The 24,442-nt window shown below is 33.5% G+C and overlaps 1 protein-coding gene across 1 annotated transcript; it reads left to right on the top strand.

Annotated features, from left to right (window-relative positions):
• On the top strand, positions 9,898–10,668 carry LOC109342305 (uncharacterized mitochondrial protein AtMg00810-like). The gene has a single exon (XM_019580316.1). The coding sequence runs from the start codon at positions 9,898–9,900 to the stop codon at positions 10,666–10,668; it is 771 nt and encodes a 256-aa protein (XP_019435861.1).

The raw sequence follows: 24,442 nt of genomic DNA, 5'->3' as shown, positions 1-24,442 counted from the left end.
CCAAATAATAACATACACATATATTATCTATCACCGACATCATAACCCACCATTTATCAACATAAACAATAATGTATCAAAATACATTTCATAAACAAATATCATAACCATAAGTAATAATATGTGCATAATGTTAATGATGCATGATGTTTGTAATTCAAATGTGGGAATCCACTTCCACAAGTGCAATATATGCATACTATGTCATGATCATCCACATTACCCCAATATCCTCCCAATAACCTAGTCGGAAATAAATCAAGAGTACATGTCCCATACCAAGCCACTTTGTACGCCCAAAAGCCTTTCATAAGCCAATTGATCAATAAGTTCCATAGGAACAGTCCATAACAGGACGATGTCGTAACAAACGCTTTCTCGACATCCCTATCATTGATCCAAATTGCAAAGAGGGGTTGTAAGAGATCGTCTAGTTTGGCCTGTGAATACAAGGGACTCACCTCACCTAGACTCTCCCTCAAGACATTGTTGATGAATCACCGTCCAACAACGCCGTCCCTCTCAACATCACGGTGCTCTAAGTCATCCCGTCAATTTCCTCTCCACTACTCCATTATTAACCATATGCATATGAACACTAACCGCAGTTAGATGATTAAATCTTTTAATCATTATTTACCATGCTCGGCCCACCTTAAGTCATCTCCCTCAGGAATGCTTCTTGTGGGTCCCGATCTTACGTTAACACGTAATATAAAGGAAATACATCCCACCACTACGACCATCACTGAATACCCTAGACGGTCCCAGACCAAGTCTCTTACGGTCAGCCGATCTCGCTACGTAGTATCCTCGGTTCCTTTCTGGAGAGTGCCCTAATTCATATCATAACTCAAAGGGTAACGTCCCTACCACTACGACTATCGCTAAATCACCCTAGATGGTCCCAGACCAAGCCACTTATGGTCAGCCGATCTCACTCCGTGGTATCACGTACACTTTTCTGGCTCTCGCCCAAGCGATAATTCCCCAAAAACAATCTCTAAAACCTAGGCTCTCTCGCCCAAGCGATAATTCATCTTTAAATCTCCAATAAACTTAAGCCTTCCTCGCCCAGGCGGAGGTACAATCGCCCAAGCAAGGCATCTCTCGCCCCAACGAGAGAGTTCCAGGGGCTCATTAAAATCATGAGCGTTCTCGCCCAAGCGAGGCCCTTACTCGCCCAAGCGAGATTCTGTCGCCCAGGCGAAGGAAACCCAGAATCAAAACTTCCCCTCGCCCAGTCCTCGCCCAAGCGAGACTGTGCTCGCCCAAGCGAGAGTTTCTCGCCCAAGCGACAGGGACTTGGACAGAATACCAATTTTTCCATTTTCGACAACCGAAACACATTTACACATGGTTTTTCAAACACCTGCACACAGAAAAGTTCCCAACAACATTCGTATACAATATTCAACACATTTCATCAAAAATCATATATATTCAAAAGCATTCAATCATAAAAATCTTGGGTTTCTTAAAACCCAAGTTAACCCCAAAACCTTTGAGATGGTTTAGGAGATCCGGGTGTCATATTCGGACACCACTATGTCACGATGTGTTCTCTCTCACCTTAATGAAGCGTGCTTTACGAAATCACTACGGTTCGGTTGGGTTGCAAGGTTCAAATGCCGGAAATCTTCGTAACTACCATAATAAAACTCGTTAGTTTGCCGATATTTCCAAAACTCATTACTATTAAAATACTTAAAACTCTTTCATCCATCCATTTTCCAACTTGTCCAAAGCCATGGTTAAAGGCTTAAACAAGTAAAATTCATATATTAAAACAATGCAATAACTTCTTGAAAACAACTTTTTCATAGTTTCAAAATACATTTTTCACGAGTTCAAGAACACTCATTTTCGGTTTTGCTTCCAAAATGAGTTAGAAAGTGTTTTAGAAAATTTCAACGGTTGAATATGTTCTTGACATACTCATGAAAAACATACTTCAATATCATCAACATCCATTGGTTGAATGTGAAGAGATTGAAGATTGAAAGAAGAAGAAAATGAAGAAGAAAAGATGATGAGAGTAACTTACTCTCAAATCTTCAAATTGCCAAGTTTTTGCAAAGTGGGCAAAATGTTAATGCATGAGGATACATGAGTATTTATAGAGTTGTGGGGTGGGAGAAATCTGATTTCTAAACCCATTTCCCAAGGCAATCTATCAAATACAAGAAGGTGAGTGAATCATGGGTTAAGTGAGTGATTTAGGGGGTGAATCATGGGTTAAGTGAGTGATTTAGGGGATTTGGGGGTAGTAAATCAAGGCATTAATGAATGAAATCTATAAGATTTAGTAGGTAGATTTTGTGAAATGACCCATGCGACGCGACGACTTCGGCCAAACGCGCGCAATTAAAACCATGCTCGAGTATTGTCGGCCAATATTCGAGTAGCCAAAAATGATCGCCCGATTTTACTTTACGGTTGGAACTTCGAATTTCGACATTCCGAGTGAAAATATTTTAGAAAATAGTTATGGACCAACTCAGGATCTATCTTTATTCTAAATGTGATTACGAAGCCAACGGTGCAATCAGAATTCAATTCCGAGTTACGGAACTCAAAAACCATGTTTTGAGCCGTACCGAGTGAGATTCGGCCCCGACAGCTGTCCGAAACCGACTGTCTCCGAAAATCATGAAAATTTACCACTAAATTGGAAATAGAATTACAAGACTAAAACTCAACTAGAGTTTCGTCTAATTCTTTACCGAAAAATTCCTAGAAATTCATTTTTGAAAATATAATTAATAAAAATATTAATAAAATCTTATAATTCAAAATCATAAAATTCGCGGTGTTACACCTGAGTGCTATTATTCTTGAACAAATATTGTTCATATTTTACCATATTCTAGATTTATCTCATTCTTTGGTCAAGAAACCAATATGATATTCTTGAGCAATAATATCATTTGATATCATTTCATTTTCTTTATATTTTATTGATTCATGATGAACAACGTTATTACTTCAGTTTCACTAATTAAGTCTTCTTTGACTCTCATTCTATACCTTCATTCTTTATATTATTTTTTTGGAGTTTATGGTATGCTCGGAGAAGAGTAACTAAAATGCAAAAGTAATGAAAACTGCTGAAAGCTTGAAGATGAAGACAATGTTTTATTAAAGCTTGAAGATGGCTCAACACTAGCAATGTTTTGCCTATATTTTGATGAAGACAATGTTTTATTAAAGCTTGAAGATGGCTCAACAATCAACATGCCTAGAGCTCATTGGTCATATCTAGACTAGGATATATAAATAGAGTCAGTATTCTAAGTAGTCTGGGATGTGTGCCTTAGTAAGTGAGTATAGGTGAGGTGAACCTAGGTGCAAGTCTCTCAAGCCATTATAATTGTCATATCACATCCATGAGACATATCATCTAGTTAATTGTATGTTCATGCATTAATCATACATGTTATATGTGCATATTAGGCATAATATAATTGCTAAAACATGTATAGAAGTTAAACATAACATATGAGTATTTTACCTTTTGAACCACATGTTTGATGTGCTAGTTAATCGATTAACGTGGTGACTTAATCGATTAACTCAACTATTTTTCTATTATATCAGTGTTTCTGTTACAACTGGTTTCTATTTTGATATTGTTGCATTAGTTAATCGATTAACGGGTTACCTTAATCGATTAACAGGTCTGTTTTGTGTTATAAATGTTTTCTGTTTTAACTGCTTAACTGATTGCAACAGTTTCAACTGTTAAAACTGCCTTGTATAAGTTGAGGCAATTTCCAGAAAAGTGTAGCATTGCATTCCATTGTATAGGATTGATTTAGAGAGCATATTTCGTGTTTACATTCCGTTTTTTGCAGAGAGAATTGCATGTGTGAGGAAGAGAGATTATCATGCCTTATTGATTCTTTGATTTGCATACTGTTTTTCATATGCTTAGTCTCATCCTTATCTTGCTCACATGTTCATGCATTATTAGTAAAGATTTTTAGAGAGATATCTTGATTACTTTTTTTGAATAACTCACATGTATATGATGGCTTGAGTGAATTGTGAGTGGGTTAGTCTTAAGGTCTTTCATTGTAATATTTCAAGCATTATTGTGCTTATAATACATTGTTTTTGTAATATGTTTGTGTGTATTGGATTGATCTCTTGGTGTCTTACCACCACAGAGATAGGGATTCTTCATGAAGACTAGGAGGTCTTGATTTGAGAACAAGAATCTTGGCTGGGGCTGTTTCGCAAGAAAGGTTTTCTCAAGCGATAGGTAGAGTCAAACAAAAGGTTAAGTGTTATAGATTTCAAGAAAGAAGCATCCTATGTTTTGTAAATTGAATTGGTGTGTGTGATTATACTTGTATTTAATATAGTGAAGAAGAAACTCTCCCAAAATTAGAAGGGGAGGCCTGGATGTACTTTGCAGTGGACCACAAACGAACCAGGATAAAAATCCATCCTTGCACGATGTTCTCTCCTTAAATCTTCTTTACATTTCTTACTATTTTAGTATGAGTTAATAGCTGATATTTTGCATAATTGTACCATGCCATATACTTGTTAATATTGCCTAAAAATATTTGCTTTATCTATGCTCATTTGATTATAAATAACTGTGCAATTTGCTGCTCTGGTCATTTTGTTATGTGTGTGTTAATCGATTAACTGAGCTGTTTCCAGAACTGAGTTTTGGTGCGAGAAGCGGTGATTGTTAACCGCTACACCTATTCAACCCCCTTCTAGGTGTTCATAGGTCAATGATACCTAACAACTGCAACCAACAAATGCACATCAACAAAATGCCAAAGATGACCCTTACAATGAAGCCTTCTCCCTTTAATTATTTTTTGTCCAAGCTAAGAATTGTCAACACACACTCTCCAGCTTGAGAGAGTTTTGGAATATATTTTGTTATTTTGAGTTAATATTTATATTAGGTTAGTAATTAGTTTAAACCTACTTACATAACATACAATTATTTTAAATTCAAATTTGATGATTAAAATATGTGTAAAATAGATTAATTAGGACTTAAGTAGAGTAAAATGCCTTCTATTTTCTATATAATAGATTTGTTAACTCATTCAATATTCAATCCATTCATTCAATTATATTCATTCAATATTTCTAATAATTTTCTTCCCATTATTTTTAATACTTGTAGACTTGTAGCCCCAACTAGAAATCTTGATGATCACCTAAATTCCACCTACCAACTTTGCTTACATGATTGCATATTTTTTTTAATATAAGGAGCAAATTCTGTAGCTTTAATTTGGAAGTTTGAACTTTGAACATGAGAGCTCAGACTTCACTCTAATCAGTACAAAACATGGAGTATTTTGCACGCAACACATTTAATATCCCACAAGTCACTCTATATATTATTATTATTATTATTATTATAATTGATAAAAAATATTTTTCTAATCAATTACAAATGATATCATATAAAGTTATACACTTTTTGAAATAACAAAGTACTTCCCTATTTCATATATGTATATTATTCTTTTATCTGAACGAATATAGTATATAATGTTTTTATAGGCATATGATATATATAATTTAGTATATTGTTGAATATATCAATTGTGTTCATATAAGCACTTAAAATTGGTTGTGTTTAGGTATCAACGCTATGCGAAATCACAATATCAAATCAATCAAAGAACAAAAGGAAGTACATAGTAGTAAACAAGATGAACACACAATGCAATGTTTCAAAATTTCATTGTTGGAATTCTTATTTATTTAAAGTATACTTTAGGCGGGTACCCGTTGTATACATAATTTTTAATGCATAATTTTTTCATAAAAATATACATTTCAACACCGTTTTGTTGGAATTTACAACTTTGTTCCGAAAATTATTTGTCATAAGTGATTTTGTTTTTCAAAATGTTCATTAAGACTAATATTCACTTTCGCAAGGTGATTATTAACATTTCTACCCAAATTCATTACTTTTCACATAATGGAACAATCCAGTAGAAATAACCGACATGGCACCAAAAAGAATCATTTTGCACTAAAATGAATAAAATAAGAGTTTAAAATGTGTGGATAAGTTTAATATCGATACTTATTTTAATGCATAATATCTCAAGTATTTGACATAATTTGGATTTATGATGCTTGGGGAATAAATATTCAATCTAAACAAATTGACATATATATATTGTCATATAGACTAACTCACTAGTTTAACAGCTGATATGTTTCCATTTTTATAACCAGTAAGAACTATTAACCTAAAACCTAGAAATGTGTGAAGAAGTAACATCAGCTAGCTAGAAAAAATACCTTTTTCGTGATAGCATACCATTTTTATTGTATTTATCAATTGCTAATAAAATTTCCCATTATATGTTAATGTTAGGTAAAGGCATCTTTCAATGGGAATTGGTGAGTTGGATATTTGTAAAAGTTTAGCTAGAAAAGTATATCAATTTGAGGGTCGTATATTAGAGGCAAAAAAAAAAAAAAAAAAAAACTTTAAAACTCTGAGATTAATAATTTTTGTATATGAACATAATTTATGATAAAAAAATGCATATTTAGTTTATGCGCCTAACCCAATAAAAGTTGGATTGTGGTTATTCTTAACTAATTTCAGATTTAAAATTTTGATATTAACTTATAGTATTGTTTATAAATCAAATAATTAATTAGAGTACAAGGACTACTCAACCCATATACAAGATTACTTCACAATCCACATCAAAGACAAAGGTTTATATAGTTAATTAATCGATTCATGGACCAATATAAAAATCATTGTGGAGTCTAGAGATAAAAGATATGATCTTATATGTGAAATTGGATGGAGGTGATTCACATGAATACAAAAAGAACATAACAACTATATTTTAGTTATGGAAATATAAGGGTACCTATTAAAATATCAAAGATGTTTTTCGGTGGAGTGCTTTTATGAGGGGGGAATAATAATTGAGGTATTTTTATGGGGAAAATTTTCCAAGTTAAGGAAGGATCTTTGTGAAAATTATTTCAAGTTAAGTGTTTCTTAAAATTACCTAAGTACAAAAACTATGCCATATATCACAATTAACGATGATCATCCAACTATGCTTGCTAGAATAACATTGTTAAAAAGAGACAAAAGATAATAAAAAACGCTCATTAAAATAAACACTGTTAAATAGGCGAATATAACTTCAACAACGCAAACATGAATGAGCGTTGGTTTGAATGAGTGTTGTTTGACATCACACCTTTAAGCAAGTGCTGTTAATTTTTATCTATTCAACAACACAAGATTGAGAGAGCAGTGTTGAATATGATATAGTAACATCACTTTCTTAAATGAGCGTTGTTGATAAGATACGACGTTTAAACATCAAATGTTGCTTAAAGGAGTGTTGTTGGAGATTTCATGTCAACAATGCTCTCTTTAGTAAGCATTTTTTAATATGACATATCAATAGCGCTTTCTTAAATGTGCGCTATTGATTGAATACGACGTTTAAATATCAGAAATATTAATAGTGGAATACTTGACCTAAACGTCATTCTCTCGTTTATGCGTCTCTTCGTTAGCTGGAGTTCTTTTGCTATCATTACACAAATACACGTCTATTTGCTTGGTTGCTTCGTGATGTGGGTTGCACATCTGCCAAAGACAGCGGTAGCCATTCACTTTCCATTTGAATCTATATGTTGTGGTTCTACGAAGTCATGTAAGATATTTGTTGTTTTCTTCTCAACCAAATACGGTAATGGGTTCAGTTGTTTCTTTGTGCTTGTTATATTTAGTGAATTGTATTTATTTAATATGTCTTCATTGTTTCCTTTTATAATTACTCATGACACATAGTGAATTCCATCAAAGATATAAATACCTCTAAGGATATGCAGAAGCTGAAAATTAGACTTGCAAGTTTTTGGTGGGTTGAAATATCTACACCTCCTTCACCTATGATGACTTTTATTGATCAGAAGGTGCTTTAATTTTTAGGGTTTCTTTTATAATTCTTTATTTATTCCTTTTTAGCATCATAACATGTTTATGTAACATGTGGATAAAATTGAGATTGTTGTAAAAGATTTTCATATTTCACAATGAGAATCTCAACTTAAATGGGATTTTAGTTAAATTGGTGAAAACTTTAATGTTGTTCTCAATGTTGGACAACATTGGTATTGTAATCATCCTTACAAGCTAATATTTCAAGAAGGAACAATATTGACACACAGAGAGCTATGTAATATTCCAAACTACATTTATCATTTTACTGCATTTGAAGATATCTTGACTGGAATTATGCTTACAGACTTTCTCATAGGTAATTTTTATATACATTTATTCAATTTATAACCAGATATATGCTTATAATATAATTTGTCTTATTAGAAGTCATTGGCGAGTTTGTTGACATTAAGATGATCCAGACAAACTCTACCCATAAGAATGTGGTTTTCACCATTAGGGACTTGAGGTTAACTTTTTCACAACCAAATATTTCCATTCAAAATTTGTGGTCTGCTCTGATTTTTCCTAAAATCTTGTAGTGATAGAAACTTAAAGTGCACTCTTAGGGGATAATTTGCAACACAATTTATGACTTTTGTAGAAAATTATAAAGTTGGTCATATTGTTGTGGTTTTGACCTTAGCAAAGATAAGGGAAGTGGGAGGAGTGTGTTTAAAATAAATCTTCAATTTTTTAATTAAAATTTTTTTTAAACAAATTATTAACCTAGCCCGCAAATTGTGGTAGAAGGTTATCCTGTGTCCATACAAAATACATTGCGTGGTGATTCATTTTTGTTGTTTCATTATTGATCTTGTATTATAGTTGAATGCTTTTCCATTTCCCGAAATAATAGTAAAAATATGTTTTTCATTTACAGCTTGGACACTGCCAAATGTTATGAATCTTACCATAAATATGTTAGTTCGTCTTCTTTATGTTCTCAAGTAAAATATCTATTTATATGTTTTACTCTTCTTCATGTTTTCAGCACACATTAAAAAAAGATTATGTTAATTGCTACGTTTTTTTGTAGGACACTAAACCAATTGAGAAAGGGAAGTCAGTAGGTTATATTCCTAAAAAAGAATGTGTATGTCACTTTTTCCCTACTATGTTGTTGATATTTTTAGTGCGGCAAGTGAACCGTATCGTTCAAGTAACAAATCCAGTAAATACTAAGATATCGTCCACAGAGAGTAGTGGAGAGTTATACTAATTCTTGAAGAAGTAGATTGAGTATATATTTACAAGATTTAAAATTTTGATATTCGTTTGGCTTTTGAATAAAGTTGTAAAAATATGAAAGTTAAACTATGAAATTAAATGAGTTGGGATTGAAGTTCATCTTTCTTTCCCTTTGCAATTCTTAGATTCAATTTCACATAACTTGTGAAATTACAGATTTTGATGCATTTTTTCTTCGAATCATTTATATCAATTTCTTGATTACAAAATCCTTAGATAATTACTTAAATATGAATTCCTTGGATATTTAACCAATTATCTAGCCTTAAATTTAATGTAAAAGTAATTCATACATCATTGTCCATTCCTAGAGCAATGATGTATCAAGTAAGATAAACCAGATTCGATACCAAGTTCAACTTCCAGTTAAACTTGGATCTAAGATCAAGAATTTAGTAGCAAAGTGAATTCTGATAGAATATTCGAATAGAATATTCTGATACGATATTATTATGTTACGATTCACATAATAATCAGTCATCATTAGTCATTATTTGTGTTAATCAGTTATTATTAGGTTGTAATTAGTCATTATTAACCTCTCACAATCCTGTATATTTATACCTATTTGATATGAATAAAATCTCAACGATTCCATTATCTTACATGGTATCAGTCAAAGCACATATGCTTCTGAAATCATTGAACGTGCTGGAATGGCGGCCTGTAAATCATCTGCCACACCTGTTGACACCAAGCAGAAACTCAGCACTTCATCTGACACTCCTTATGAGAATCCCTCTCTTTATCGTAGTCTTGCAGGAGCCTTACAATATCTCACTTTCACTAGACCAGACATATCTTATGCAGTTCAACAAGTTTGCCTTCATATGCACAACCCTAGCACAACACACATGCTTGCTCTCAAGCGCATTCTTCGATACGTTCAGGGTACCATACACTTTGGATTGCATTTATCACCATCCCCCATCACAAAGCTTGTCTCCTACACTGATGCTGATTGGGGTGGATGTCCCGACACCAGACGTTCCACATCTGGGTACTGTGTTTTTCTTGGCAACAATCTTATCTCTTGGTCTTCCAAAAGGCAATGCACTCTCTCTCGTTCTAGTGCTGAAGCCGAATATAGAGGTGTTGCTAATGTTGTCTCTGAGTCATGTTGGATTCGTAATCTATTACTAGAGCTTCATTTTCCTATTCCTAATGCAACTTTGGTGTATTGCGATAATGTTAGTGCCATTTATCTTTCTGGTAATCCTGTACAACACCAACGTACCAAGCATATTGAAATGGACATTCATTTTGTACGGGAAAAAGTAGCCCGTGGTCAGGCACGCGTATTCCACGTTCCCTCTCGACAGCATATCGTAGACATCTTCACGAAAGGACTTCTTCGTATTCTCTTTGATGACTCTCGGACCAGTCTCAGCGTTAGTGAACCTCCCGCTTCGACTGTGGGGGTGTGATATAATATTCGAATAGAATATTCTGATATGATACTATTATGTTACGATTCACATAATAATCAGTCATCATTAGTCATTATTTGTTGTAATCAGTTATTATTAGGTTGTAATTAGTCATTATTAACCTCTCACAATCCTGTATATTTATACCTATTTGATATGAATAAAACTCAACGATTCCATTATCTTACAAATTCAAGCATTAAACGCGGGATAAACTATGCAAAATCAAATAACTGAATACATTAAAGAATTGAATCTAGGAGAACAAAAGTTAGAAGATTACATTTTCAATCTCAAAACTGAAGAACTAGCCACTCATCATTGCCATTACAACACTCTTATCATGAGAAATTACGAAAAATTATAGATCTAAAGTCATTCCCACGACTTCTCTCCTCCTCTCCAGTGTTTCTCTCTCTAAATTCGTGTGGAAAAAGCTTGAAAAATGGTTAGATAACATATTTTTATTTTCGTAACTGCCTATATCTGTTCCAGACTTCTGGTCTCTCGCTCAAGCTAGAGATTCTCGCTTGAGCGAGAGAAATGACCACTTTCAACCATGAACACCTCGCTTAGGTGAGGACTAGGCTGGGCAACATGTTCTTTTTTTACAACTGTCGTTGGGTGACACTCCCTCGCTTGGGCAGGAACAGGCAGGGATTTGAGCATTTTTACCTCCATTTGTTGCTTGAGCGATAGTCCCCTCGCTTGGGCGAGGGGCAATCTTCCCGCTTGAGCGAGGCTGTGGCTCAAGCGAGAGCTACAGTGTTCAAAACATCTCCTTTTTCTCCTCTTTTTCATGTTTCTTATTTTGCAATTGACATAAACACATGTAAGTTCCTAAACAAGACAAAATTAACTAAGTTCTTGGAAGTTGTACATAATTTGCATTATAACTACACACTAAGTGCCCAAAATCATAAACATTTCATCCACAAAATGACACTTAATATATGTGCAATCTTCAATCTCTATGTTTAATTTCTTACTGAATTTGAATGTTTAATTTTTATATCTTGAATATTTAATCTATTTTTTTTTATTTTTGTTTTTGCAACGATTCTTAACAACTACAAGGGACGATGACCGAAACTATATGGAATATCTTAATTCTATTATGCACTTAGATGATTTCTTCGACTCATGTGCACTTTTTAGAATGAACAATTGTTGATGTTAATTTTTTTGTAGTTTGTCTTTTGGATGGTTGTGCAAACTCCATGAACCTTGTTAATTTTGAGCTCTGGATATTGTATTTTGGCAACATACATAACTGTTTATTTTGTGGTAATCTTGAAATTTTTGCTTTTCTTCTACAATATGACTCATCAAATATTCATTGTGTTGTGTTAATGTGTGTTTGTGTTGTTTAGAATATGTGTTGTTGATAATTGTATATGGAGTTAATCAAGAACACATGCTCTATGACAAATATTTAGACGATGTTGTTGTATATGATTAATACAACAACGCTAATGTATATCAGCACTTGTTGGGGGAAGCGTTGTTGTATGTATGACATACAACATCACCGGTATATACATTGTTAAAGCATACTGATATTCTACCGCCCATATATACTGATATTATACCGCGTTCGAAATCATTGTTATATACCTAACATGCGCACTGTTGAACTATAACTCTGGCATAACGTAAATGAATTTAGTTTGTGACTTATAAAGGATTTTGTGAATAACTCTTCCAATTAATTTTGTAACAAGACTTTTAGGCAAGTTAATTTTAGAGGATTCATCTTTACAATCATTTATAGACATATTTATAAACAACCTTCAAATGATATCTTCACACAATAGCAAGATTCAAACAATAGCTTAGATGATATAAATTGATATCTAACAACTCCACCAACCTTTTTTTATAGAATTTTATAGGGATATAATGGTTTGGTTTGATTAGGTTTTTGGTGTAATCTATGAACCAAATGGAATAAAAGGACATGATTCAGTTTAGTTTAGTTAATATCATATTATGGAAGGAATCAAACCGAATATGAATGATTTGGTTGAGTTCCATAGTTTGCATGTTCTTCTTTTTTTAAATCATGTATTACTATAAATTATATTTCATAACATAAAACCTACACTGACACATTCTGTGTTTTAGTGAAATTACACAAATCACACAGATCTTTTTAAAACCTACGCAAACCACCCTTATTTGTACATATATATTACACTAACTACTCTTGTAAGAGATATCAGTGTAATTTCTTAAACAAAAATAGTGACGGGTGTAATTAAGTCAAACAAAATATATTATATTGTGGAGACAAGTCCAAAAAGTATAAACTTGATATATATTCATTATTTTTTATTCTTTACAAACTACATCAATAAGTCTAAGGAGGTGTTTAAATTACTCTCGCATTATATTGTAACTAACCAAAATAAAGAATAAACATCGACATTTATACTATTTGGACTTGTCTTCACAATATATCGTATTTTGTTTGACATAATTACACTCGTCACCATTTTTTATTTAAGAAATTACACTTATCTATCTTACAGGGGTAGTCAGTGTAACGTATATATATATAATTAGGGGGGTTTGTGTAGGTTTTAAAAAAGTTTGGGTGATTTGTGTAATTTCACTAAAACACAGGGGGTGTCAGTGTAATTTACTCTTTTAAGTAATAAAATAACATATATAATCCAAAACTTAAAAAGTAATTCATATGCACGATTGTATAACACAAATCAAAACAAGTCATATCCAGAAACTTTGGAAAAGACTAGTGGCATGAAAATGAAGAAATAATCAGTATTGTGAAACCCGAGCCGGACGTCAAACCGGTAGAGGTCTAGTATTAGGTTTAACCGGTTTATACGGTTAAACCGTCTGGTCTGACCGGGTGATTTCGTACATAATTAATAATTTTTATTTTAAAATATATAGTTATATATAAATGTAAAACTTTATATAATTAATAATAATGTTTAATTATATTGAAATAATACTTCTTTATCTTTTTTTGGACCGTAGTAAAACAAAATATTAGAACATTGTCCCAAATTTTTTATTTTTTAGTGAGTCGTCCGGTTTACTTCCCGAGTTAATCCGGTTTAACCGGGTTTAACATGGTCGGACCGGATTTTTTCCGGTTCAAAGCGGTCCAACTCTTATTCGGTTAAGCCAGCAAACTAGAGCCGTTTTCAAGTCCGGTCAGACCGGTCGGATCGTCCGGTCCAGTCCGGTTCTAACAACACTGGAAATAATGTTAAAATGCCAACATCAAGTTCATATATGTTTGATTATCATAATAGCATCATATGATTATTAATATGTTCTTACTTCTTAAATTATCTAAAATAATAATGGAATGCCAATTATTTAGAATCTCAAATGCAATATCATTTAGAGATATTTTATGTGAATAAATATGTTTTAGGAAAAAAACTAGGAAATATTAAAGAATTAATATTATGATATAAACCTCCTTGATGGAGGTTGTGTTTGTTTGTAGATCATTCTTGATTGAAAGTCTATTTGTATTTTTAAATTGTTGATGATCGAAATTTGTATGAACTTGATTAGATGATGAGTGTAGTTTAGTTTGAGATGGAATGTGTATGAATGAGTTCTGTTTGAGTTAATAGATTTGTATTTTAATTAGGATAAGAGAATATGGTAAAGTTTGAAAAGATGAAGGTGCCACAAACAGAAGTGTTTTATAAGTCAAGGTTGTTCGTCACAATCAAGAATGCTTAATGAGAACTAAAGTAAGGTGCTGCACTAATTGTGATAAGCCTATGTGTTGGGAAGTAAGTCCTACATCGTCTACCTCATTATCTCCGGAATGATTTAAATACATGTTGGGATACTCCTCTCATTGCCAACTGGTTTTGAGATGGAACCTTAACATGGTATCAGAGCCAGAGCCCAACTTCTTTCCGGTTGTTATTGGCCAAAATATGCCCTTTAGTTATGGGTCAAAGGTAACCCTTCGCCTGGTCCGACAGACTTATGTGGAGGGGACATGTTGGGAAGTAAGTCCCACATCGCCTACCTCATTATCTCGGGAATGGTTTAAATACCTATTGAGTTACTCCTCTCATTTCCAATTGGTTTTGAGATGGAACCTTAACACTATGAATGCCACAAGAACTAGTTTTGATAAATTCTAAGTTTAGGAGACAAAGCTCAACTAAAAGAAGGATTTCAATCCGAAATATTATTTAAGTTTTGATAGTCGTGTTTCTCACGTGGTGATGGCTCTCCATTTGATTTGGCTCGACCACTTAGAACAAAGGTACATGCCTTGTCTTGGTTCGTTGAATTCCAAGAAAGGAAATAATCACACACATAACTTCTAGTTTTTGAATTCTCACACCACTTGTTCCCATTATAGAAATAAATGATATGGTGCATTGAAATCCCATACATATTGCTTGAGATTTGGGATGGTAATATCTCCTTGATTTGAATCCATACATGACTTGTGCTTATTATGGAAATAATAATTTCATATTTGAAATTTGAATGTCATTTGCACGCCTAATCCATATACGGGAGGTCATTATCTCATGTATTTGAATTTGATTTCATGCTCCACGACTTGCTTCGCATATGGAAAGAATTAATATTTCCACGCGGCCTCTTAATGATGAGATTGCATCCATGGTTTAAAAAGACCAAGTGCTTTGAACCTTCCACCTATGGTAGCAAATTGATGTCACACCATCTTCTAAGATGGAAATATTACATGACCTTTCAAGGCTTTATTCTAAGAAAGGAAATAATATAACTCAACCCCCACTCTAAAAGAGGCAATATATAATAATTTATTGTCCAAAATAAAGAAATAAAATATAGACTAAGTTATAGGTGGGGCAAAAGACCCACACTTATTAAATGTAACTTAAATTCTTCTTATGCCTTCCTAAGATAAATGTGGTCTCCATAAGGTAGATCTTCAAGTTGGATGATGCACTTGATGGACTTGTGCTCTTCATCAATGTTGGGGCCTTTATGGGTCTCATCATTTGAACGCCTTATCCATATATGGGAGGTCATTATCTCATGTATTTGAATTTGATTCCATGCTCCACGACTTGCTTCACATATGAAAAGAATTAATATTACCACACGATCTCTTAATGATGAGATTGCCTCCATGGTTTGAAAACACCAAGTGCATTGAACCTTCCACCTATGGTAGAAAATTTGTTACACCCTGTTTTTACAACTTAGAAATTAGGACTTCATTATAAAAATATGATGAAAATTTAAATAAAATTAAAGGCAGCCTATTAGAAAATCATGGTGAATTTAAAATGTATTTTCATTAACATATTCAAGATGCGGAAATATTCAATATTATCATTACCCAAAAACGAGGTATCACATTCAACCTGAAAACCATGATTTATATAATTATCTATTTGTTTGAGTATATATAACTTTACAAAATCATTAATCTTAACCTTAACATAATGATTATAAAAGACATCATGTATACGAAAAGAATCACTCTTAAATACTTTTCATAAAATATAACTTACACAAAAATTTGTTCAAAAGACCAAGGGTATTCCTAAATCAGAGCCAATACTCCCAATATAAACAAGATATTTAACTATATATCAGCTAAGTTCTCCTTGTCTATATTTCTATCAATGGATATCCATAGAGCAACTGCAAAAAACCTGGACATATACATAGTATAGACAAAAGAAAAGACAAAGAAAAGGGAGTAAGAACCAACTACGGCGACCGCAGCGTGGAATTACATAGAGAAATAACATTAAAGTGAGACACCCTATAACAACACCATAAACAAACAATGTCAAACATATGCAAATGATGCATGAAGTTAGTATCTTATACAAGAGGATATCCACATCCACAATTAATATATCTTTCATGCAATGCAATATGCAATTCACCAACCAATCACCACCAAAATTACAATACCCGAAGGCCAAGAACCTAGTGGGAAAGCAACTGGGAGTACAGATATCTTTAACAATGGCAAATAACAATATCAATTGTTTTTCAATTACCTCTATCTGAGGTGCTTACGTGGTAAGCCCAGTCCGTTTCAGGATTCCTCTCTACCGATCATGAAATGCGCAAGGGGGTGTCAGAGACCGCTTAGTTTGCATGTAGGACTATCCTGGTCATACAGGTAATGAACCCGAACCCTCGCTAGACTATCTCACCTAAGCAATCCCTCAAGGCTTCTTGAAGAATCACCGCCATTGTCGTCCCTATCCAAATCCGAATGATATTTCTATCATTGTATCTTTACATTTTCTGCAACTCCAACTATATGAATGCAATGCATGTGCACTAACCGAAGTTAGTCCATTAAATCTTTTAATCAAGGTTTTCCAATTTTTTTATTTCAATAAACATCACCTAAGTTAGTCGTCTCAGCCCCAATGCATTTCTATCATGCCAAGTCCAATGGACGAGCTCAAGACGCTAACTTTGTATCCAAGATCAATGTGCAAAACCTTAACTTCAAACGTATGTACTATCCATATCAATATAACAAGTAACATATATATTTTCCATTAAATACAATAATCCAGTTATATATTTTGAAATCAATACAACAATCAACTTAATAATGGTATCCTATATCAATACCACAATCACATATATGTTTTCCATTTCAATACAATTATACCACAATCAATAACATAACCATTACAATTGAGATATTTCTAAATTACAACCTTATCACAAACATTCAGCACATAAATCAATTATTAATTTATCACAATACTCACACGCATACAAATATAATTATTTAACACCCTTTCATGACGATGTAATATCATAAGCGAGTAAATCGCATTATGCTACACAAAAGCGAATTCATAACACATATTTCTAGCACAATCAAATATCTAAGACTCTATACATCGTCATGAAAAAGATTTAGGACTCTTACATGGAAACAAGTTTCCATGGGAGTTCCTAATCTACAAGACTCTCCGACTTTTGAGGGAATCTGAGAGTAAAAACTAGGCCACAATGGTCTTCTCCCTCACCTAAGGCGCTTTATCTGATCACTTCAACATTGTTTCACCAACATGAGCATTACCGCTAGCATCCACTTGACCCAAGTGCAAACACTTCATCAAGCAACAACAAATTGTAAACAAATTCAGACACTTTAGTGCATTACAACTTAATCATAAAATAGATATAAAACAATGATAAACCTTTATAAAATGTCAATTTCATTTATAAAAGATATTGTAATATTCTAAAGCTGTCAAAAGAATAACCAAAGTAAATATAGAAATAATTAAGAATAGTTTTATAGGTTGCAACATAGTCTGATACTATAATATTGGCCAAATTATTTTTTTTTCTTTTTAGAACAACAGTATATAATATTTTATGTTTTAGTGTAGCAAAAATATTTTACTCTTCGCAATACAAGAAGACGACCTACATGCACATATAGAATATGTATAGATTTACCATAAAGTAAAGTAATTGACAATTAAATCTAAACAAAATAAAAACTGAATCATTTATAATGAAGAAATGAATGTAGTTTTTTTTCATTATCCAATGGTAATACATGTGGTTTATTATTATTATTATTATTATTTTTAAAAGAATCCAAAGGCAACAAAACCAATTTGGGACATAGCTTCTTCACTTATAACATGATACAATTTTGCAATACAAAAGGAATAAGCAGTTCATTTTAGAATGGCAGTGGCGTGTAACATTAATTGTGACTTCTATGAACAAAGTAAGACTAATATAAAATTTCATGCCATAATCTCAACCTAATGGAAGATAAATAATTAACGTGTGAGATGCTAAAACCAAATATAAACAAATAAAGGTAATTGAAAGAAATAAAATAATTCTCTCACCTTCTCTATCTACTATCATCATAAATAAAGGGTGAAGCATGAGAGTTTGCTGCCAGAAATTTGGAGATGGAAAGACATATGATCATACTAGGACTTAATGATAATTTAATGTGAATAAATTTGGATTAGTGAGAATGGGAAAAAGAGATTGAGAAGGGTCACAAAGAGAATGAAATAAAACAATAGAAATATGATTTGAGAATAAGAGGATTTTGAGAAGTAGGAGACTGCTCTTTCAAGAATGGAAAATATCAATATTCAAATTGAGTTTCAAATTGTAACTGATCAAGCAAGTGGTTAGAATTCATGCTTTGCAACTGCAATGACATGCTAGAAAGTAGCGTAGGCTTATGATTTTGTTTTGAATTATAAATAATATATATAATAATTGTAACTCTAATTGATGCATATTCATAATGTTATAAGTTTACATAATTATAGCTCAAATGATTAAAAGATAAAAATGTGATAACCTAATCACAATATTTTAGGATAAATGTTATGATAGGGTTATCAAAATGAATAAAATCAGCTATATTATTCAGTAAATTAATTACCAAAATATGAATACACATAAAACATATGTAATGGTGTAATGCAAATTTAGTATGTGTTACAAAAATATTCAAATATGTTAATAATGTAATACAATGCAATTTCTATCTTAAATTATATTTTTGAAACAAATCTAACTCTTGGAAGGTAATGATTCACTTAACTACAAGATAACTAATGGAGTTATCTAATCATAAATTTATTGGATCAACAACTCATCTAAAAGTCACGTTTATCCATCTTTAGATTAAATAAAATCCATATATTTTACTCGCATGAAAATAGAAATTTCCAAGTGTTACAAAATTTATGGCATGCCCTCTCCTAAGATGGAAATATTAAATGGTCATTCAAGACCTTATTCTAAGAAAGGAAATAATATAACTCATCCCCACATAATAAATCTTCATTACATGCCTACTCCAAAATAGATAATACATAATAATTTATTGTCCAAAATGATGAAATAAGATATGGAATAAGTTATATGTGGGACAAAAGACCCACACTTATTAAATGTAACTTAAAAGTCTTATGTCTTCCTACGAAAAATGTGGCCTTCATAAGGTGGTTCTTCAAGTTGGATGATGTACTTGATGGACTTGTGTTCTTTATCAATGTTGGGGCCTTTATGGGTCACATCATTTGTATCCCTTATCCATATATGGGAGGTCATTATCTCATGTATTTGAATTTGATTCCATGCTCCACGACTTGCTTCACATATGGAAATAATTAATATTACCACACGATGCCTTAATGATGAGATTGCCTCCATGGTTTGAAAAGACCAAGGGCATTAAGGCTTCCACCTACGGTAGAAAATTTATGTCATGCCCTCTCCTAAGATGGAAATATTGCATGATCATTCAAAACCTTATTCTAAGAAAGGAAATAATATAACTCATCCCCCACATAATAAATCTTCATTACATGCATGCTCCAAAAGAGGCAATACATAATAATTTATTGTCCAAAATAATGAAATAAAATATTGAATAAGTTATAGGTGGGACAAAAGACTCACATTTGTTAAATGTAAATTAAAAGTCTTATGTCTCCCTAGGAAAAATGTGGCATCCATAAGGTGGTTCTTGAAGTTGGATGATGCACTTGATGGACTTGTGCTCTTCATCAATGTTGGGCCATTTCTGGGTGTCATTATATCCTCCTTTTTGAAGTGAATTCGACCTCGAATTCTCATCATTATCACCATCGTTGTAGACAGTGCCTAGTTCCTACAAAGAGACCTTCACAAAACTAGACAAATTAGTGTTAGAAGTCTTAATTTTTACAATCCCACATTTTATTGCAATACAAACTTTCTTTCCTTTTTCATCATCCTCTTATTTTCTCATCATTTTTGGTTTCTTTTTCTTTCTTTTTGTCAATTTCACTTTTCTCTTTTTTTTCTTCCATTTTTTTTCTCAATTCTTTTTTATCTTTACTCACTTATTTTGGAGACAAGGGAGCTAAGACCATTGTTGCCTTTGTGAATGAAGGTGATCTTGTTAGAGAAACTATCATGAGCGGTCCTCTTATCAAATTTCCAAGGCCTACCCAACAATATGTGGATGGCCTCCTTGGTTGCTACATCACAAAGAACCACATCTTTATAGCTTGCTATTGAGAAAAAAATCTTGCATTTACCGTCTCAAAAAAGAGTCTTGGAGTGGGATAATAAAATTTATAGCCCTGAGAGCCTTCAACATAGCCAACAAAATAATAGCTAACAGCTCTCGAGTCTAATTTTATTTCATGCGACCTATAAGGTCGCACCTCAACTGAACAATCCCAAATGTGCAAGTGTTATAAGCTTGGTCTTTTATTAGTCCAAAGCTCATATGAGACTTTGTTAACTGCTTTACTTGGCACCCTATTAAGGATGTAAACTGTGGTCTTTAAAGCTCTCCCCCAAAGAGAATATGGTAAGGAAGAATGACTAATCATATTTCTCACCATATCCTTAAGAGTTTGGTTTAATCGCTCAACAACGTTCTTCATGCTAGGTTTGCCTGACATAATGTATTGCAGAACAATTCCACATTCTTTAAGGAAAAACCACAAATAGCCCTTTCACAACATCCTTATTGTTATTTCTTATCTTATTCTGAGAGGTCATAGCTAAGTGAGCACTTTCAGTCTTATCTTTCTGCAGTCTCTCTTCTTCTTGCACAAAGTGCATATGAGTGTTAAAACTCATTTTCAATTTGCCAAAGCGTGCAGGAAGCGAGATCAAAAACAAATGCACGAGCAAGTCATCACGAAGCTCTAACTTCAGTGACTTGAGTTTTGATGCAAAATTAGACATCTTCATAATGTACTCCCTTATATTCCATTTGCCTTTATACTTCATAGAGATGAGTTTAGCCAAAAGGCTACTCGTCTCCGCCTTTTCATTTTTTGCAAAGCATGGTTCTATTTCTTCAAGGGACTTTCTTGCACTCTGACCCTCGGAAATAGAGCCCCGGAATGCTCCTAGAAGAGAGTGTTTCATGATCATTATACACATTCAGTTAAAGTCTTCCAACTTCTCAATTTTAACCTCATCGAGGATTTTCATAGTAGAAATGAATTTCTCCACCTGAAGTGCCACTCTAAATTCGTACAACCGAGAATAATTTCTATGGCTTCCTTCCAGACCTTAAAGTTTGTCCCATTCAGCAATGAGATGTTCTTAATTTGAGCAGAAATATTTGCAACACTAGTAAAAGTACAAAAAAATTGCAATCATTCTTGCAATTAAACTCACATTTAACTTTAATACTTAAATTCAAATGATAATGGGGCATATCACGAGTTACCTAGCACAACATTAATATTCAGTCTTTGGACAAAAATATTGACTTGAAAGTGATACACTCAATGTAGTAATCAAATATTGATAATCAGTCCTGTCAATAATAAGCCTTTCTTTGGACCAGCTTACTATTCACATGGAAAACCATATGATTATTACATATTTATTGCTACAAGAATGTTTGTAATTTGGGCCAAATAGTAATCTTCCTTTGGAGACAATGGAGCTAGGACCACTATTGCCTTTGTGCATGAAGGTGATCTTGTTAGAGAAACGATCATGAGTGGTCCTCTTATCAAATTGCCAAGGCCTACCCAACAATATGTGGATGGCCTCCTTGGTTGCTACATCACAAAGAACCGCATCTTCATAGCTTCCTATGGAAAAAGGAACCTCGGCCAGTTGATCCACCATCATTTCCCTAGCCTTACTTTGTCATTATAGCTGGTAAGGAGTAGGGTATGCCTTAGTCACAAGGTTTAGTTTGGATACCAAGATTGTGCTAACTAAATTCATACAACTTCCACTATCTATGATCAAAGAAAACACATGTCCCTATACCAAGCACCTAGAGTGAACACTACTCATGTTCCTTCACTTGGCTCTCCAATAGCCTTCTTACCATTTGTAGGTCGCCATCAGGCATGAGTGCATCTCCATCAGTATTCTTCCCACTTGAGGCCTCGGGTTGAGACACCACCACCGCATCCATAAGCACCATAGTCCTTTTTGTGGGATTTCGTGATGCAATGTGTCCATGGCCTAAGCATTTGAAATACTTTACATCACTTCTTTTGGTTGGTTCCAAAGGTTGTTGGCCTTGATTCTTTGAAACACTCATGGCCTCCTTGTCATTAGGTGTTTCCTCCTTTTTGGCTCATCCCTCTAACTTGTAGATGGAAAATTTGAGGAATAGTTAGAGTTCTTCCTCTTCAATTATTGTTCCACCTTTATGGTCTACTGCACCAAATCCTCATGCTCCACAAGGTTATAGCTCCACCACATCCTGGATGTCCTAATTTAGCCCATGAAGTAATTGTGCCACTGTGGCTTCACATTCCTCATGAAAATTTGACCTCAGCAAGGTCAATTCCATCTCCTTGTGGTATTCATCCATGGATTTGTTGCCTTGGGTTAGCCTCTGAAGTTTGTTGTATATGTCCTTTTGGTAGGAACTAGGCACACTATCTTCATTTCCTCATCACTATCTTCATTTCCTCCCAAGTGTCAATTGGCTCAGCTCCACACCTTCACCTATCCTTCTAGTATTGGTCTCACCACACCATGACATACTCCTTGAATTCCAAGACTACCACCTTGACCTTCTTCCCTTCACTATATGTGTGGTAGTCAAATACCTGCTCCATTTTGAGTTCCTACTCCAAGTAGGCTTATGGATTATTCAACCTTAAAAAGGTTGGAACTTTTTCCTTTACTTCATCATTTCTATCTCCATGCCTCATCTCTCCATATGTTTCTTCTTCATGCCTCATTCCTCGGGGCCTCCTCCTTCATTCACTATTATTGGCACTTGATTCATCATCATAACTATCATTATGCCTCTTCTATCCTCGACCTCTTTCCTCATGTCTCCCTTCCCCATGTCTCCTCCTTCTTTCTGACTCATAATCACTTGAGTCACTATGACGTCGCCTCCCATTTTGAACCCTCAATTGCTCCACTTACCTTTGGAGGGCTTGGAGTTGAGTGTTCATTGCATGTAAGGTTACAGTCATATTGTTCGTCCTTAGGGATATTGTTGAAGTTCTATCTGGGCTGAGCATTGTATTTAGACTTTCAAGCAAGACTAGGTCTGATTATCACCTGATATAAACCTCCTTGAAAGGGGTCATGTTTGTTTGTCGGTTGTTATTTATTGATGGTCTATTTGTATTTGTAAATTGTTGATGATTGAAATTTGTATGAACTTGGCTTGGTGATGAATGTATTTTGGTTTGAGATGGAATGTGTATGAATGAGTTGTGTTTGAGTAAATGGATCTGTATTTTGATTAGGATAAGAAAAGATGGTAAAGATTGAAAAGATGAAGTGCTACAAACACAAGTGTTTGATAAGCCAAGGTTGTTCGCCACAAACAAGGATGCTTGATGAGAGCTGAGGTAAGGAGACAAAGCTCAACTAAAAGAAGGATTTCAATCCAAAATATTATTCAAGTTATCTCAGTCCTGTGTTGATTTGGTTACATATAAAGTGAAAATAAAACATAACAATAAATATATAATGAAAGTATTGTTTCCCATGTGGTGATGACTCTCCCTTTGATTTGGCTCAGCCACTTAGAACATAGATACATGACTTGTCTTGGTTCATTGAATTTCAAGAAAGGAAATAATCTCAAACATAACTTCTTGTTTTTTGAATTCCCACACCACTTCCTATTATGGAAATAAATCATATGGTGCATTTGAATCCCATACAGATTGCTTGAGATTTAGGATGGTAATATCTCCTTGATTTGAATCACCGCATGACTTGTACTTATTAAGGAAATAATTTCATATTTGAAATTTGAACCCTTGTC

Source organism: Lupinus angustifolius, chromosome LG03 (assembly GCF_001865875.1).
Source record: "Lupinus angustifolius cultivar Tanjil chromosome LG03, LupAngTanjil_v1.0, whole genome shotgun sequence".
Lineage (NCBI taxonomy): Eukaryota > Viridiplantae > Streptophyta > Magnoliopsida > Fabales > Fabaceae > Lupinus > Lupinus angustifolius.
This window is presented reverse-complemented; position numbering and strand designations above follow the sequence as displayed.

Coding starts and splice junctions, on each gene's coding strand:
- LOC109342305 (XM_019580316.1), top strand. CDS start 9,898: ATGGCGGCCTGTAAATCATCTGCCACACCTGTTGACACCAAGCAGAAA.